At 42.5% G+C, this 16,620-nt stretch overlaps 1 protein-coding gene across 5 annotated transcripts in view; it reads left to right on the plus strand.

Moving 5' to 3' along the window:
- The window catches only part of NRG4 (neuregulin 4), a 56,295-nt gene extending 44,509 nt beyond the window's left edge, over positions 1 to 11,786 (plus strand). For 4 of the 5 annotated variants that reach the window (XM_034784185.1, XM_034784186.1, XM_034784187.1 and 1 more), the window contains 3 exons: positions 9,735 to 9,775; positions 10,200 to 10,279; positions 10,386 to 11,786. In XM_034784185.1, the coding sequence (XP_034640076.1) occupies positions 9,735 to 9,775; positions 10,200 to 10,279; positions 10,386 to 10,391 (127 nt within the window). In that variant the 3' untranslated portion in view covers positions 10,392 to 11,786. The remainder of the gene's footprint in view (positions 1 to 9,734; positions 9,776 to 10,199; positions 10,280 to 10,385) is intronic. The other variant, XM_034784189.1, reaches the window with a different exon arrangement.
- Positions 11,787 to 16,620: the final 4,834 nt, after the last annotated feature.

The following is a 16,620-nucleotide window of genomic DNA, read 5'->3' on the forward strand; positions in this document are numbered from 1 at the left end:
AAAATTTTCAAAAGCATCTTATTATATAGGATACTCTGTCCCACTGAAAGTCAACTTAGGCACTTTTGAGAATTTTATCCTTCAACTGTAAAAATAAAATGTACCATAGAATTACCACATACAGGGACAATTTCTGACTCCCTCTGTATGGCTGTGCTGGGAATGGGGAGAGCAGAGCTATTCTACTGAGTCAATTTGGTTTCCACACTAAGAGAGTTAGCTCCAACCCAGGAGCACTAAAGGCACAGGGACAGAGGAATCTGAAGAGGACAACCTTAGAAACAGTCAAGTTCAGGAGCAAGCTCAGGTTCAAGTTTGTTATTTAAGTTAATAAAAAAAAAAAGCAAAAAATGCCAGTGGCTTACAGCTATGGTTACCTTAGGTCTGGACTATAATTAAGTTTTGCCAGCATACTTATGTCAGATAGGAGTGTAGGGCAAAAAATCCCCTCCCTAGCTGCCATAGCTATGCCAGAAAAAGCCCTAGTGTAGACATAATTAAACCAGAAAAGAAGTTATTTAATTCAGGGAACTGATATAAGCAAGAGAACCCTTTTTCTGATATAAACCGCGTCTCTGTTAAGATGGTTTGCTGGTATAGCAAGCTATACCAGCAAACCCTGTCTGGCATAGACAAGATTGTAGATGTTTGTACAATTCAGCACTAACAGTAATTTCAGTTATTACTTTAAAATACATTTGTAGGCCACCTTAAAACATTGGTACTTCATCTGCCACAGAATGTTCCTGTAACATTTTACAGTTGTATTTAATAAAAAAAAAAAAAAAGCGCTGGGAATTATACTGGAGATTAAGATAAGAATAAATCAGGTTCTTGTTCCAGCATAACACAGGAAACGTTTTTACACGAATGCACGTTTCACATATACTTGGTTTGCTAGACATCCCAGGTATCCTGTTTTTACTTATGCTTATTCTCCTGAGTATCTGAAGACTATAGTTAGCTCAGGGCTAATATTAGTGCCCTGACTTAACTCAGATGTATATTGGTCAGCCCAATCAGTAGTCACACTTTAACTGCAAGGGAGTAGATCGACAGTACTTTTCCAGCTCATACCCTGTCATAAAACTGTCTGCACATATTTCCACTTTTGCCAGCATTTTAATCCCTGAAATACAGTCTAGTTCACTTTTATTCTTAGTGACCACTAACCTGTGGCCTAACTCCACGAGCTGTGACTTTGCTCCTATAGCTCTCACACATCACTCACTTGCAGCCTTCCCTTGGCTGTTACTGACCAGTCCTCCTGCACTTCTCATTTCTTTATCCCTCCAAATCCATGTTGGGCCCTCTATGGAGCAGACTCAGTTGCTCCACTAAAAGTCCCTTTTCACAAATAGACTTGTTTCATCAGCTGATGTAATGGAAACTTGCTGAATGCTCATTTTCCCCCTTAACTAAATACAATTAGAAGAAGCAAAATTATTTTATAGAAATACTCTCAATAATCAAGAGACAGTTGTAAAGGGTATCAAAAGCATTGCAGTCACCATTTTGATTAAATCAATCTGCCCTATCACTGAGACAGGAAACCCTCTCCATTTCATTAAGCTCCAGAGGAGTAGTGGCAAGCGAATACCTTTCTAAAATTGCTGTGAATTCACTGAAATAATAATAAAACCAGGCCTTTACTACCCTTTTAAAATACGTGCCAGCAGTCTTGCAGTTCTTTGGAGGTGAGATTTTTCTTTTGGATAGAGGAGCTGAAAAGTGACCCCAATGCAACAGAACTTCAGAGGTTTTAATATACACAGGATGCATAGCACAGGAGTAATCAAGCATGGGGACTCCTCTCCATGTGCATGCAGTAGAGCTGGGGATGGGGCGGAGGCATTGACCAGTGAGTCCACAGTTAAATGGACCTAATGGCCAAAGATCCCTGTGTGTGGGTCATGCAAGGGAACGCTGCCACTATTCTAATTCAGGGACTAGAATAACATCCACAAAGAATGAATGCAGCTTCCTTGCTCATTGGTTTGCAGGGTGGATCCTAAACTCCATGTCCATTGTCTCAGGCTTTGTGCAGGGGATGTACAGGATGAATTCCTCCCTAGGGAAATAACAAAGGGGCAGCAACTCAGTCTTCCCATATTGGACCTTGAATCCAGAATATAATACAGACTACCGTGGGAGATCTCAAAAAACAAGGGAATGATTTCTCGTCACAAAGAAAGGAACATCACTTGCTGTATAAAGGGAATATTAGCCTTGCAGTCTTCACCACTCTGGAGAAGCCTAATATGGTATGCTTCACTGCTGCCTAAGGCCTTATCTACACTGGCAAGTTTCTGCGCAGTAAAGCAGCTTTCTGCGTTGTAACTCCCGAGGTGTACACACTGGCAAGCCACTTAGTGTGCAGAAAGTGCGCAGTTGCAGCGCTGTAAAAAAGCCACCCCGATGAGAGGCGTACAGCTTTCTGTGTTGGGGGCACAGCGCCGCCGTGCCAGTGTTGACACCCTGATCAATTACAGTGCTGCGATTGGCCTTCAGGAGGTGTCCCACAATCCCTGTTCTTGCCTCTCTGGTCATCGGTTTGAACTGCTGCCCTGCCCTCATGTGAGCAACTGTCATCCCCACCCCGTAAATTCCTTTGGAATTCTGAAAGTCCCCTTCCTGTTTGTTTGGTGATGTGTTCAGTGGTCTCAGTGCATCTTTCCAGGTGACTATGCCTGCTCCATGCACCAGGCAATCCCCTGCTGGGAGCGATGCTGAGCTGTTGGACCTCATCAGCATTTGGGGAGAGGAGGCTGTCCAGTCCCAGCTACCCTCCAGCCATAGGAATTATGATACCTAAGGACAAATTTCATGATGCATGATAGAAAGAGGCCATGACCGGGACACACTGCAGTGCAGGGTCAAAGCGAAGGAGCTGCGGAACGCCTACCCAAAGCACAGGAGGCAAACCAGCACTCTGGTGCTGTGCCCACGAGCTACTGGTTCTACAAAAAGCTGGACGCGATACTCGGTGGTGACCCCACCTCCACTGCGAAGACCATTGTGGATACTTTGGTGGCTCACATGCCAGTCAAGAGTGGACCGAGCCCGGAGGAGGAAATCTTGGACGAGGATGGGGAGGGTGACCCAGAGGCAGAGGACCACTCGGAGGTCAGAGATTCATGCAGCGAGGAGCTCCTTTCTACCCCGGAGGAAGCTAGCCAGTCACAGCTGTTGGAGATGGCAAAGCACAAACAGGAGAGGAGGCCCCTGGTAAGTGGATTTGATTTTGGGAATTGCTGAAGTGAGTTGTTGGGGGCAGGAGGGTTGCAGAAAGCAGGCCTGTGTCTGTATGATGCGCGTACCACCACATGCCTCGTCTGAGCGGAGAAACAGGCTGTTGATTGACTCCCTCACTTCACGGGAATCTCCCTCAGAGATCTCCAGGAAACTCTCATGGAGACACTGCGCAATCTGCTGCCACAGGGTCTTTGGCTGAGCTGCTTTGTTTCTTGCCCCATTAACGGTAACTTTCCCGCACCACTCTGCTGTCAGTAGGGGGCGGGGGGAACCATTGCTGCACACAGGTGAGCTGCATAAGGGCCAGGGCGGAAGCTGCAGTCTTGGAGAAGACCCGCCATTGATTCCCTGCTAACCCTCAGCAGCAAGCTATCTTCCATAATGAACACAGCTTGTGGAAAATGTGGGGACAGGAATGATTATCAGGCCCCCCCCTACAGTGCTGACTCTCCCCAAGAGCCACGTGCCCAGTGTACAATAGGGTCCGGGAACACTGATTTTGCTCACCATTTTGGGGATCTTGTGGTTCATGTGTGCTTGCCTGGGGTCAGCCAGTTAGTGACAGCTGTGTTTTTAATCACTGAATCAGTGTTCTGTGTGTTGCAAACAATACTGCTTCTGTAAAATGTTACATTTAAACTTACAGAGATGACCTTGGGAGCCCAGCCCTCCTCTTTGTTATCACCAGCTGAACGGCTGCGCAGAATTAGAAAGCGGCCACAAAGAACTAAGGAGGACTTTCTGCGTGATGTTATGATGTACTCTGCGGCCAAAAAACAGGAATTGAAGGAGTGGAGGGACAGCAAAGAGAGGGACCACAAGGAACGTGGTACTCCAGAATGAAGCGGCTCTTAAAGATTATGGAGAGGCAAGCGGACGTGCTCCAGGCGATACTAGTACTGCAAGTGAAGCAGCTCCACACCCGCCCTCCCCTGCAGCCGCTGTCGCAAAACTTTCCCATGCGCCCCCCAGACACCGCCAACACACTCTTATCAACCTCCTGGCTCCAGTCTGTACCTGCTGCATTCCACTCTTCCCCCGTCACAGTCCAGCACGGCGGACTCCCAGTACCCACTGTATTCAACACCCATCCCTCTGCAGTTTAGCCCTGCTGAAGTACAGTACCCATTGCACTGTACTCCAAAGGAGAAGGTTGGATCTGATCCCTGGACATACACAAATCTTTAACCATCCCAGTACCCCACCTCCTCCTGGGAACTTCCCATCTCCCTCAGTGCTGATGTGTTTTTCTGTTTGTCTCTCTCCTCCGGTTGTTGTTTTTTAATAAAAGAATTGTGTTGGTTTGAAAGCAATCTTTATTCTATTAATTGAAAGTAAACAGTGCCCTGCAAAGCAACAGACAATCATCTTAAACCTTCATATTGCATCATCTGCACCAATCACAATCCCCTCCTAACATTACAAGCACTGCACTCCCAAGCATAGCAACAAATATTAGTGGCTTTCAGCTTCAGATTGCTGTCTCGAGGCAATCCCTGATCCTTATGGTCCCGCACTGCACCATTCTAATAGCCCTTGTCTCTGGCTGTTCAAATTCAGCCCCCAGGTGCTGAGCCTCAGCGGTCCAGCCCTGAGTGAAGCTTTCACCCTTCTCTTCACAAATATTATGGAGTGTACAGCATGCGGCTATAAGCATAGGAATATTGTCATTGGCCAGGTCCAGCTTCCCAAAGAGGCAGCGCCAGTGGGCCTTTAAATGGCCAAAAGCACACTCAACAGTCATTCTGCACTTGCTCAGCCTGTTGTTGAACCGCTCCTTGCTGCTGGCAAGGTGCCCTATGTGTGGCTTTATAAGCCACAGTATTAAGGGGTAGGTGGGGTCTCCCAGGATCACAATGGCATTGCGACTTCCCTTAGGGTGGTCTTCTAGTCTGGGAAGAAAGTCCGTGCTTGCAGCTTCCTGAACAGGCCAGTGTTACGAAAGATGTGCGCGTCATGCACCTTTCTGGATCAGTCTGCGTTAATGTTTGTGAAATGCCCACGGTGATCCACAAGCGCCTGGAGAACCATTGAGAAATACCCCTTCCAATTAATGTACTCGCTGGCAAGGTGGTCTGGTGCCACAATTGGAATATGCATGCCACTTATCACCTCTCCGCAGTTAGGGAAGCCCATTTGTGCAACGCCATCCACAATGTCATGCACATTGCCCAGAGTCACAGTGTTTCAGAACAGGATGTGATTAATGGCCCTGCACAATTCCGTCAACATGAGTCCAACGAGACTTTCCCACTCTGAACTGGTTAGTGACCAATCGGTAGCACTGTGGAGTAGCCAGCTTCCACAGTGCAATTGCCACGCGCTTCTCCAATGGCAGGGCAGTTCTCTTTCTTGTGTCCTTGCGCCGCAGGGCTGGTGTGAGCTCATCACACAGTCCCATGAATGTGGCTTGCCTCATCCGAAAGTTCTGCAGCCACCGCTCGTCATCCCAGACGTGCATGACAATGTGATCCCACCACTCAGTGTTTGTTTCCTGAGCCCAAAAGCGGCGTTCCACTGTGGTCAGCACCTCTGTGAATGCCACAAGCAATCTAGTTGTAGCTACTACGCGTGGCGAGATCAATGTTGCACTCCTGTTGCCTTTTAAGGAATAACTCCATTGCCACTTTTGACGTGTTAGTCAGAGTGAGTAATATACTGGTTTGGGATCCATTCCTGCAGACCGAAGAGGCGTGCTCTGTACACAAACCGTTGAAAGATGGTGCCAAATGCGGACGGAAGCATGGGATGCGAAGCAATGCATCATGGGGCATTGGGACAGGACCCAGGATGCCCCGTGACCCCCTTCCCACAACTCTTAGCGGCAGAAGAGGAAGAGATGCTCTGTGGGATAGCTGCACAGAGTGCACCGCTCCGAATACCGCTGCAAGTGCCACAAGTGTGAACACGCTATTGCACAGACAACTGACAGTGTGAACGCACAACAGCGGTTTTCCTTCAGCTCTCTCTGAGCGGCGCTGTAACTCTGCCAGTGTAGACATACCCTAAGGCTCTATACATAGACAAAGTTTGCCAGATGAAAATCTTCAGCTCTTGATTGAGGTGATCAATAGATCATAGGTTTTTCAAGGTGGCTGCTTCAGTTCATTCCCATTTCTTCGGAATTATAAACAGGATCATTGATATCAACTGTGGTTAATAATCTCTAGTACATGGTAAGAACATAAGAATGGCCGTACTGGGTCAGACCAAAGGTCCATCCAGCCCAGTATCCTATCTACCGACAATGGCCAATGCCAGGTGCCCCAGAGGGAGTGAACCTAACAGGTAATGATCAAGTAATCTCTCTCCTGCTGTCCATCACCACCCTCTGACCAACAGAGGCTAGGAATTATTATTGTTGCTGGTTAAGCACCTTAGCAGTAAGTTCTAACTTGGGTGGGCTATTGTTTTGTATCTCACATGTCAGAACCCTCCTCCACCAATCAACTTGAGCCTCTGGTTCTGTCATTTGCTTGCCACCTACACTTAAGGTGTATTTGCTGTGGTGCCCCGGAGGCACACTCTGACCTGTGATTCACTGGTCGATGGACACCTGTATTCTGCTGGCTATTGATGCATTGCTTGTGACATGAACTCGTGCACTGTGTCTAGCTTTTGATGGAGAGGTGCCCACATTAATTTACAGTAATTGGTGGCCCCGCGCCTGCCGGGGACAGAGAACAACAGGGCTGCAGGCGCTGGTGCTCTCTGTTCCCGGCAGGCGTGGGGCTGCGGCTCCTCTCCCCTGCTGGGCACTAGGCACTAGGGGCATTAGGCGGCGCACATCAATGCACCGCCTTGGGGACCACTGACGGGCTTGAAACCCCGTTATACTGTGACCCCGCATTTAGCATGATGTAATTTTTTGGACCCCAAACATCGCGGTATAGCAGGGTTTCACTGTATTTGATCATGCCCAGAGATTCATCAGCAGAACATGATTTTGGGAGGCAGAACCTGCACAAAGAGGGAAAATGGGAGAGAATTAGTGATAAAAGATAGAGCATTTGAAATGGATAGAGGGATGGAGAGGGTGCATGAGAAAATGAAGCAAGGTCTGAGTGAAATGGGAAACACTAGAAAGGAAGAGAGGCAAATGAAGAAATGGACAGTGGTGTGGAGACAGCAGGATAGAACTAAAGGGATAAAGCTAGTGGTAAACACACTGGTTGTGTACAGCGCAGGGTAAAAGTGCTAGAATTTTCCATTGTCCCTAGGGCCCAGAAATGATCTTGCTGACCCTTCCCATGGGACAGGGAGGTGAGACTTTATTAACAGAGACTCTTTCTTTTCTCCTTTTGCCCCATCCTGCTTGTAGTGAAGTAAACAGAAAAAGTGTCATAGACTTTAACAGGTGCAGGATTGGGGCCTTTGTGAAGCTTTAAAGCCTTTCTAAAAGAGCCATTCCTTTCTTTGATGAAGTTCCTGAGAGTTTTGCCATTTACCACAGTAGGATCAAGTTGGGGCGTGAGGAATGGTAATTCTGTGTCAGATCATCATCTCCATCACATACCTCGCTGAGACAGTTTGTCTACTGGGGGTAAACAGAACCTGATAATCTCCTACCTTTGTCATTTAGAGAGATCCAAAGCGATTTTCAAACAGTGACTTGAATACTACAGCCTCCTTGGCTCCTATATGTCAAAAATCACTTCTCTGCACTAAAGTGCAGCCAGTTCTGGGAGAAATGATGCAGTTGTTTGACAGAGGAAAATATTGCACAACAGTTTAGGACAGGACATCCTAACCGACTCCCCTGATGAAATAAAGAAAGCTACATTATCTAACAAACTCTAGGGCTATGTGTACACTGGGTTTTTCCTTCCCCAAATTTTCCAGTGGTGCAGCTCCATCATGGCTAGTAATAGTGAAGAAATAGTGTAGACAGCGGTTCTGTGAAAGGTGATTATTTTTACCATCATATTGTTCAATGCTGCTCAGAGCAGATCTTAATAGTTTGGTGGTAAAAATGCTGACAGATGTGAGAGCCCTGTCTAACCTAACACTCTCATCATTGCTAGCAACTGTGGAGCTGAACTATAGTGGTATGTAATTTTGGGGAAGGGCTAGTGTAGACAAGGCCTAGATGAATTTCAGGAAGGCAGAATGTAATTACCCAGGTTGGAATACGGTCAGGGTACTAGGATTAACATGCTTACCCTCAGAAAAAAGTGCAAAGAGACCTCTAATGGTCACATAGGCAAGATCTTGGTTTTGTCTCTTCAGATAGAATGAAATCTTGTAAAATGATTTTGTATCTTTACTGGGAAACTTGCCCTCTACACCCACAAATATTGCATCAGGTAGCAGGTACTACAAATGACTTGAGTTTTAGCAACTTAGTTTTCTTTGCTGTTTTATTAAACTTTATTCAGAAAATTTTTACTGTTCCATGAACAGCAAAACAGACATGTTAACTTTGCCTGTTTAGAAGAGAGTGCCCCTTTTACCAAAATGTGGTACAAGTATGTCCACACTGTCCCCTTGGAAAGTTCACCAAGTAAGGGTATTCCAAACTGTCCTCCACAATTGCTGGGATCTATGGCATAGTGTCAACATTAACCATATTTTAACAATAGCAGCTAAATATTGACATTATGAATTGAAAAAAGGGATGTGAAGATTCTTTAATTGAGATAATTGGTTTTATGTAGGGGAGCTTTGAACTTGAATTTCTGTTTTAACAATTATTAATGCTATAGGGCCAGCTTCTGGCCCCTGCTGTGGAGCAGCACAAAGGGGCCATATAGCTAACTTAACCAGTTTGCTGAGCAAGAGCAAGGACTGAGTGTGCCAGCTTCCTGTATAGCACACAAGCGGGTGGGAGAAGAGAGAGCTCCTTGCCCATTCCCCTCGCCACCCATGCAGATCGCCGCATATGCCAGCTGTTATCTAAATGGAACGAAGACAGACCACTGAGGAAAGTAGGAAGGTATTTATGGTGCTTGGTGTTACTAAGAGAGCAAAAGGCAGATTTCACTACAAGCAATTCAAAATGTCTGTGGAAGGCCCCTGGGACTCCTAACTCCCGGAGAAGGCTGTACAAGGTATACTAGAAAAGAGTAAAAGAGGTGGCTGATTTGAATCTGGTCTATAATCCACCCGAGAGAGATTTTTTCTCATTGTGTTAAGTTATAGAACATTAGGACTTCAATTCCCCCAATAGAATTTAAAGGGGAAGAAGACAGCATAGAGGGGGCAAATGGAACGCTAGGGATAGTTACAGATCAGTGAATCATTGACGTAATATAAACCCATGTTGACTGGTTAAATTACCTATGTGAGAAGAGTATATTAACAAACAAGATCGGAGCCACTCATGTAATAAACCCCATTTAGGAATATAACCATCAAGGCAACACATTATGTGGAGGAATTAGTCACGTCAGGGCAAAAACTGGACACAAAGGAGCAAAACTGACAGCTTCTCTCAAGATAAATGTCTAAAGTGGTTGTGTTTTGTTTTTTTTAAAAAGAGTCAAGATGGTGAGGTATTCACTGAGCTCTTCAAAAGAAGGTTAGCTATGTTTAAAACAGCTATGTACAAAGCATCCCTTTCTTCAGCATTTTGAAAGGGCTTTAAACAGATTTAAATGATTAATTAGTTAAAATTGTATTATAGTGACCAATTACATAATAAAGGCCTGAGAGGCAGCCCAGAGCAACATTGGCTGGGACCCATACATTGAGTTCTAATCCTGGCACTGCTACGGGCATGCTGTGTGGCTTTGAGCACATTTCTTCTGCTTCCCCCCTACCTCACAAAGGGGCTGAATATTAAAGTTTGTCATGTGTTTGGAAGTTGCAAAGTGCTAGTATTACATTGTTAGTGAAAGCACCATTCATTTACTGTCTCTCTCTTCTCTGACCAATATTTTCTCATTCTGTGTTTCTTCATCTCTCCTCCATCCCCCTTTTTTTGGTCACTTATTCACTGTCAGGAAGGTCCACATTCGAAGGGCCAGCTCAACAGAGCGTGGTGTCAGCCTGGTTGAGACTACCAGCAGCAATGGCTGCAACAGTGAGTACATCTGAAATTAAGTGGCAGGGTTATTCTGGGGGAGGAAGAGAGGGGTAATTGTTATTAATAAAAACTTTTTTTCCTTTTATTTTTTTTAACTCTTCAGAGATAACAGAATAAAGCAATAAAACAGGAACTATGGGAGAACAACATGCAGAGGAACCATAACAACAGAACAGGCGCTGTGGAGGGTCTGGTAACCAGGATGAACAAAGAAGAAATTAGAAACAAATAAATCGGCTAATGTACTGGGAGAAGATGGCACATAGAGCATAATAGGGAAAAATAGTTACATTTATCAGAGTGCCTGATTATTTTCAAAGAAGGGAAGTCACATTGTAGAGAAATCATTAGAACCATTTTTGAATCTTCTGTGAGCTTTCCCCTGACAAATGTATTGCAGACTCTCTACAGCCAAGTAGTTCTATCTGGGAGTTCTTTCTTTTTCCAATGCAAAGACAGGGAGCATGAGAATCTTTGAGGTATTTCACCATGTAAAGAGTATATCATTTTAGAGGTTTTCACGAGATCGTCCCCTTCTCATAGGAAAGTCTGGAAGCAGCACAAAGAGGTCAAGGGACTCTCTCAATCCAGTAGTTTCAAAACATATCTGGGATATATGTTCAGAATTTGGCTGACTTCAGACATACTCATCAGATGTGGATAAAAGGGCCTCTCCCTCCACTTTCTCTCCAGCTGATATAAGACCTACATTTTTGTTTTAAATAGTGATTCAATGGTTCCTCACACGGTCTTGAAACATCACCTTGTTGGCCAGCCTCCTAGCTAAGAGACTTCAACTTGAAGTAAAACAGTGTTAAAATGAGGAAATTCATAACAGTTAAAGAAAATCTACTGGGCAGAGTAATTACCCTGTGCTTGGTATATGCTCCTAACACTGGACAAAGAGCCTTTCCCAATGCTATTCTTCCTGTCCTGACATTTTCTTCCGAGGATCTCATTGTTGAGGGAGATTTAAATCTCACCTCAAATCCTACAGTTGATAGATCAGACAGTGGAAAGGAGGAACCCAATTCCCCTGGCTCATATTTGAAACAAAATCTTTCCCAGCTCAGTCTACTGGATTCATGGAAGAATGTGAAGCCATTTGTGAGGGATTATTTGTTTTATTCATATCCCCATTTGCTGTTCACGCAAATAGATTATATATCTTTGTCTGCTTGCTTAAAGGATTTTTTAACTGAGGCAAAGAGAGGTGAATTTACATGGTCAGTCCCTCTTCCTATCATGACAACACTTAAAGATTTGTTTGGTTGTAGGAGGCATAGCAACTGGGACTTGAATAATCCATTATTTGAAAACTTTATAGTATTGAATGATGTAATTAGCAAAACCAAAATTTCTTTCAATAATGATAAAAATGGAAACATATGTACCAATATACTATGGAAGGTTTATAAGGCAGTATTGAGGGGGAAATTAATTGAGATATTCTCTAGAATTAAAAGGGGAAAAAATACAGAAGACAAGTTTCTTCACTCTGAAATAAAAAAAATAGGGAAGTTGCACAAAAAGACAGATGCAAGGAAAATGCTGGCTAAACCTCCCTTCCTTAGAGGACAGCTCTCTGTTCTGTGGCCAGAAAAAAGAGACTGTGTTGTATATCAGTTTAAACAAAAGAACAATGGGATGGGAAATAAGGGCCATAACAATTCAGCATATAGGCTAAGACAGGAAAAAGAAAAAAATACTATGATTGGTATCAGAGAACACAACAGTGAGATGCACCATCATACAAGTTCTTACACTGGAAAATCTGGGCTCCCAGTTATACCTGAACATCTACAGAAAGAATCTGAGGAAGTCAAATCAGTCATTAAAAATATGCTCTCAAGTAAAGCACCTGGTATGGAAAGGTTCTCAATTGAACTGTACAAATCTTTGACTTATCAGTTTTCCCCCAAACGTCTAAGTAATTTTCAGGTCTTCAGAACATTAGCAGATATGAAGAAATCAATCAATATTGCTGTGATTTTAAAGGCCAAAAGATATAAGATTGAATGTACTTCACATATGCACATCTCATTGTCAAATATAGAATTTAAGAGTTTTGCAAAGGTGTTGACAGAATCATTTACGCTTAAAATAACTAGTATATATCAAATGGGATTTAATCAGGGAAGCCAGCTATTAGATAACATTCGTAGGTTACAGGTTGTGATCCATTCAAGCCTATCAAAGGTAAGGAGGTCAGGTATGGTACTTTCACTAGATGTGGAAAAAGTCTATGAACAAGTTAAATGGAAGTTTATGAAGGGACTAGGTCTAGAAAGTAAAAGAAAAAAATGGACTGAAATCTTATACCAATCTATAAAAGCTAAAGAAAGAGTCAGTAATAAATATTCAGAGCCTTTCTCATTTCGTAGAAGCCTATGGCAAAGTTGTCCACTATTCCCCACCTTGTTTATATTAACCAAGAAACCATTTGCACAGAAAATTAGAAAAATTCAACAAATACAGGATTTAAATGCAAAGAAGTCAATCCATAATATAGCGTTCTTTGTGGATGAAGTCCTATTCATGACTGCAGAATCCCTCAAAAGAATGACATTTAGGGAGGTCATAGGTTTTAAAATTAATTATACAAAATTGCAAGTCATGTCAATTTGCCTTAAAGATCAATGTCAAACAAGGCTACAAATTCATTTTAAATTTAAGTTAGCCAAACATCACATAAAAGTATGTAGTGGTCAATGTTTTTTCCCCATTTAATAACATTATATGAAGCCAGCCACCTGTGCTTGTTAAAAAAATAATTAAAAAGTGATTGAAAAGCAAGAGATGATTATAGTGTTTTGGCAACATTACTGCCATAACAATAATGTTGCTCCTGAGGATCACCTTCCTCTTCCAGAATATTCCAGTAAAGGTTTCCCATAAGATGTTAGAAAATCCTCCAGCTCATTTGGGGAAATAAAATGGCTAAAATTAACAGGAAAATTCTTTCTAGAACTAAATCATAAGTTGACCTGTTAGTGACCAATATAAAAGGTACTTATTGGGTGATCCATCTTGAACATTGGTGGCAAGGTACACCAGACAGAGAGAAACAGGTGGAAAGAGAACAAGAGGAGTTTCCTATTCTACTAATTGCTTTGATTTTTATTCCCAAACATCAAGGGGAAAACAGAAGGAAGTCTATGTGGTAGCATCTCTTACTCTAAAGTTACGGGAGAAAATAAGAGTTAGAGAAAGCCTAGAATCTCCCAAACTTACTGTGATAAAATGGAATTCTAGTCTTCCTCAGACCTTTTGTGTTTTTTTTTTTTTTAAAGGAAAGGAGAAGAGCTTTTGCAGAATGACTCAGTTATTTGAAAAGGGAAACCAGTGGACAGGTGAAATACAGAAAATGGTTGTCCCATTAGAAATCCTCACTTTTAATTACTTAATATTTAAAAACCATTCATACTATGAGTTGCTTTAGTTAGAGCCCTCACAGAATTGGAAAAAATTATTACGAAATCTAAGGGATCAGAAGATATAATTCCTGGCAGGTATTTGGTAATTATTACATTATAAATTAGATACATAAGTGGGAGGAGTAATTGCGTGAAGAGCTCTTTTATGAACAGTGGTCATGCATGTGGCCTGGAGCAACTCTCTCTTTTATGGTAACACATGTAGAAAAGCACAAAATCATATTCCACTGGTATTTGACTTTCTTCAGATTGAAACACTATAAAAATGTTTCAAATATTTGCTGGAGGAATTGTGGATTGGTTGGTATCTCCCCCCCCTCCCCCTCCCCCCGATGGGACTACACTAAAATCCAGGCATAATAGTCCAGAAATACTGTCATTCACTGGCAATTTTACTGATGTTACCAGTTAAGCACCTATTTAGACCACAAAACTCTGATGTCTTAACACACTTAGTGGTAGCAGCTATATGCTCAGTTGCAGAGCTATGGAAAAATAAGAATTCCCCCCACCCAATAGCACTGGATAAGTCAAAAGAATCTAGGACAAATCATTTGTAATTTTTTCCCCCCCATTAAGAGTAATGCTAGACGGTATGAAATCCTTTCAGGCATAGCTGCCTTTCTTATAGTTTGAAGGTAAAGATCATTCAAATATCAAAAGGACACTGAAAAAATTTAAACTGTTTTTCTTTATTATACCTAAAGTTACCCATTTCTCATGTATTCCAAAAGTATATATACCTGGTTTTGCTTCCTTTTTGTTTGTGAAAATATGAGGACAGCATAACAAATAAAATTCATTATCAAAATAAACACGAGGGTTCCTGTACTAATTGGTCTTATTTCTGTATTTCATTTCAAACCTTCATTATTTAAATTTAAGTGGCCACAAAAACTTCTATTGTGTCACAGAATCCAGCAACAGAGCCACAGAATTTAGATCAGTGGTTCTCAAACTTTTGTATTGGTGACCCCTTTCACACAGCAAGATTCTGAGTGTGACCCCCCCCCTTATACATTAAAAACACTTTTTTATGTATTTAACACCATTATAAATGCTGGAGGCAGAGCGGGGTTTGGAATGGAGGCTGACCGCTCACGACCCCCCGTGTTATAACCTCGCGACCCCCTGAGGGGTCCCGACCCCCCGTTTGAGAACCCCTGATTTAGATCCAGCTTGCCTTGTTGCATAGAGGACACACCTCTGAGCAGCCAGTTGGGGAGTATACTTCCAAACTGGACAGCCAGAAGGGAGGGCTGTTCAAAGCTGATCTATGATTCTATGACATGTACCTAAACAGCATCATTTATCAAATGCAGACTAGGTCTGACAGTTGTGTTCAGGAGACAGTAACATACCACATGTCCAAACAAAACAGCTCAAGTTTCATAGCTCCAATGTGTGCAGTTGCCACTTGTATTTGTGAGCCACCCACTGGCTGAACCATCCTCCTGTAAAACATTCAGTGAATAATTTCAAACAAAGAACAGATTCATGGAAATCATGATCTAGGGTTTACCTGGTCCTGCTAACACTTGCAAAGACTATACCTGCCTTGTCCACACTAGGATTTACCATGTGTTCACTAAGAAAGTAAAATTCACCACCTTTTTTCTTAGTATAGATATACTGTGAGTGTGCCAGCTGAAATTTTCTTCCCCAGAAACATACTCATGAAAAAAATATCAGCTGGCAGGGACATTGATTACATTTATTTAGCTTGTAAAGCACTTGGAGATTCTGATAGATGGTGCTACAGCAGTAAAGAAGTTTTACATAAAGCATGTACCTACACATTCACTACCTCTGCAGCTAATCACATTGGGTCAGATGCTGTGCAAACTTCTGCACATGTGTAAATTTACTCATCTGAGTAGTCCCATTGACTAAACGCTCTCTGACTTGGCCATTAATGCTTCATATTTGGAGATGTGTCAGAAATAGCCCTTCTTAGATAAACGAAGACTAAAAACCAGTTTATTGACTTATGGTAGAAATAGAAACTTCTGTCTCTTCTAAATAGGGTGACCAGACAGCAAGTGTGAAAAATCGGGACGGGGGTGGGGGGGGGTAATAGGCGCCTATATAAGAAAAAGATCCAAAAATCGGGACTGTCCCTATAAAATCGGGACATCTGGTCACCCTACTTTCAAAAGTGGAGATCAAATATGATGAAAAAAATGAAACAATGGTACATAAACAGAGTATTACCCTTTTTTTCTTGGCAGGACGTCAGTGAATTCCAAGATCCCATTTGATATACAGCAGAGCTTCATTTTTACCTGAAAGGTAAAAAAGAAAATGAACATTTTTGATCAACCGATTTCCCAAAATTCATAGTTGAGATTCATAGTCTTACCAGGCACCTTTGCTGTACCTGAAAGTCAGACTATGGTTTAATCATTTACAGGATCCTAGTATATTGCTCCGCGCAAAGAGGGCATGACTCACCAGGCCCAGAGTCTACATCTGTTAAAATAAAGCTTATTTCAATATTAAGCTGGACCAAAAGGAATCTGCAGGCATAGAAAATGACAAAAAAGCAGATTTACTGTTCCTGCAGGTTTAAATTGAAATCCCTTTTAGATGATGCAATTGTGAAGATTTAGTATCATATGATTTGCGGTCTCTTATCTTCATGAGGTTATTCTTGCTTTCTTCCAAAGGTCTACTATAAGAACACACCAGGGATAATGAGAGGATTCCTTATTCCCCAATTAAGCCTTATGCCAGTTGGGCTTTTTGAGGGAAAACTAAAACAACATGAATACTCCATGCACTATACCTACATATAAGACCCAACACTATTTAAAAAAAAAGTTTCAAATATATTGTAAAAACAAGTGGGAAGTTGCTATTGCACTTGGAAGGGCAGGAAAATGCACCTTAATATTTGAG

Source organism: Trachemys scripta, chromosome 10 (genome assembly GCF_013100865.1).
Source record: "Trachemys scripta elegans isolate TJP31775 chromosome 10, CAS_Tse_1.0, whole genome shotgun sequence".
Classification (NCBI taxonomy): Eukaryota; Metazoa; Chordata; order Testudines; family Emydidae; genus Trachemys; species Trachemys scripta.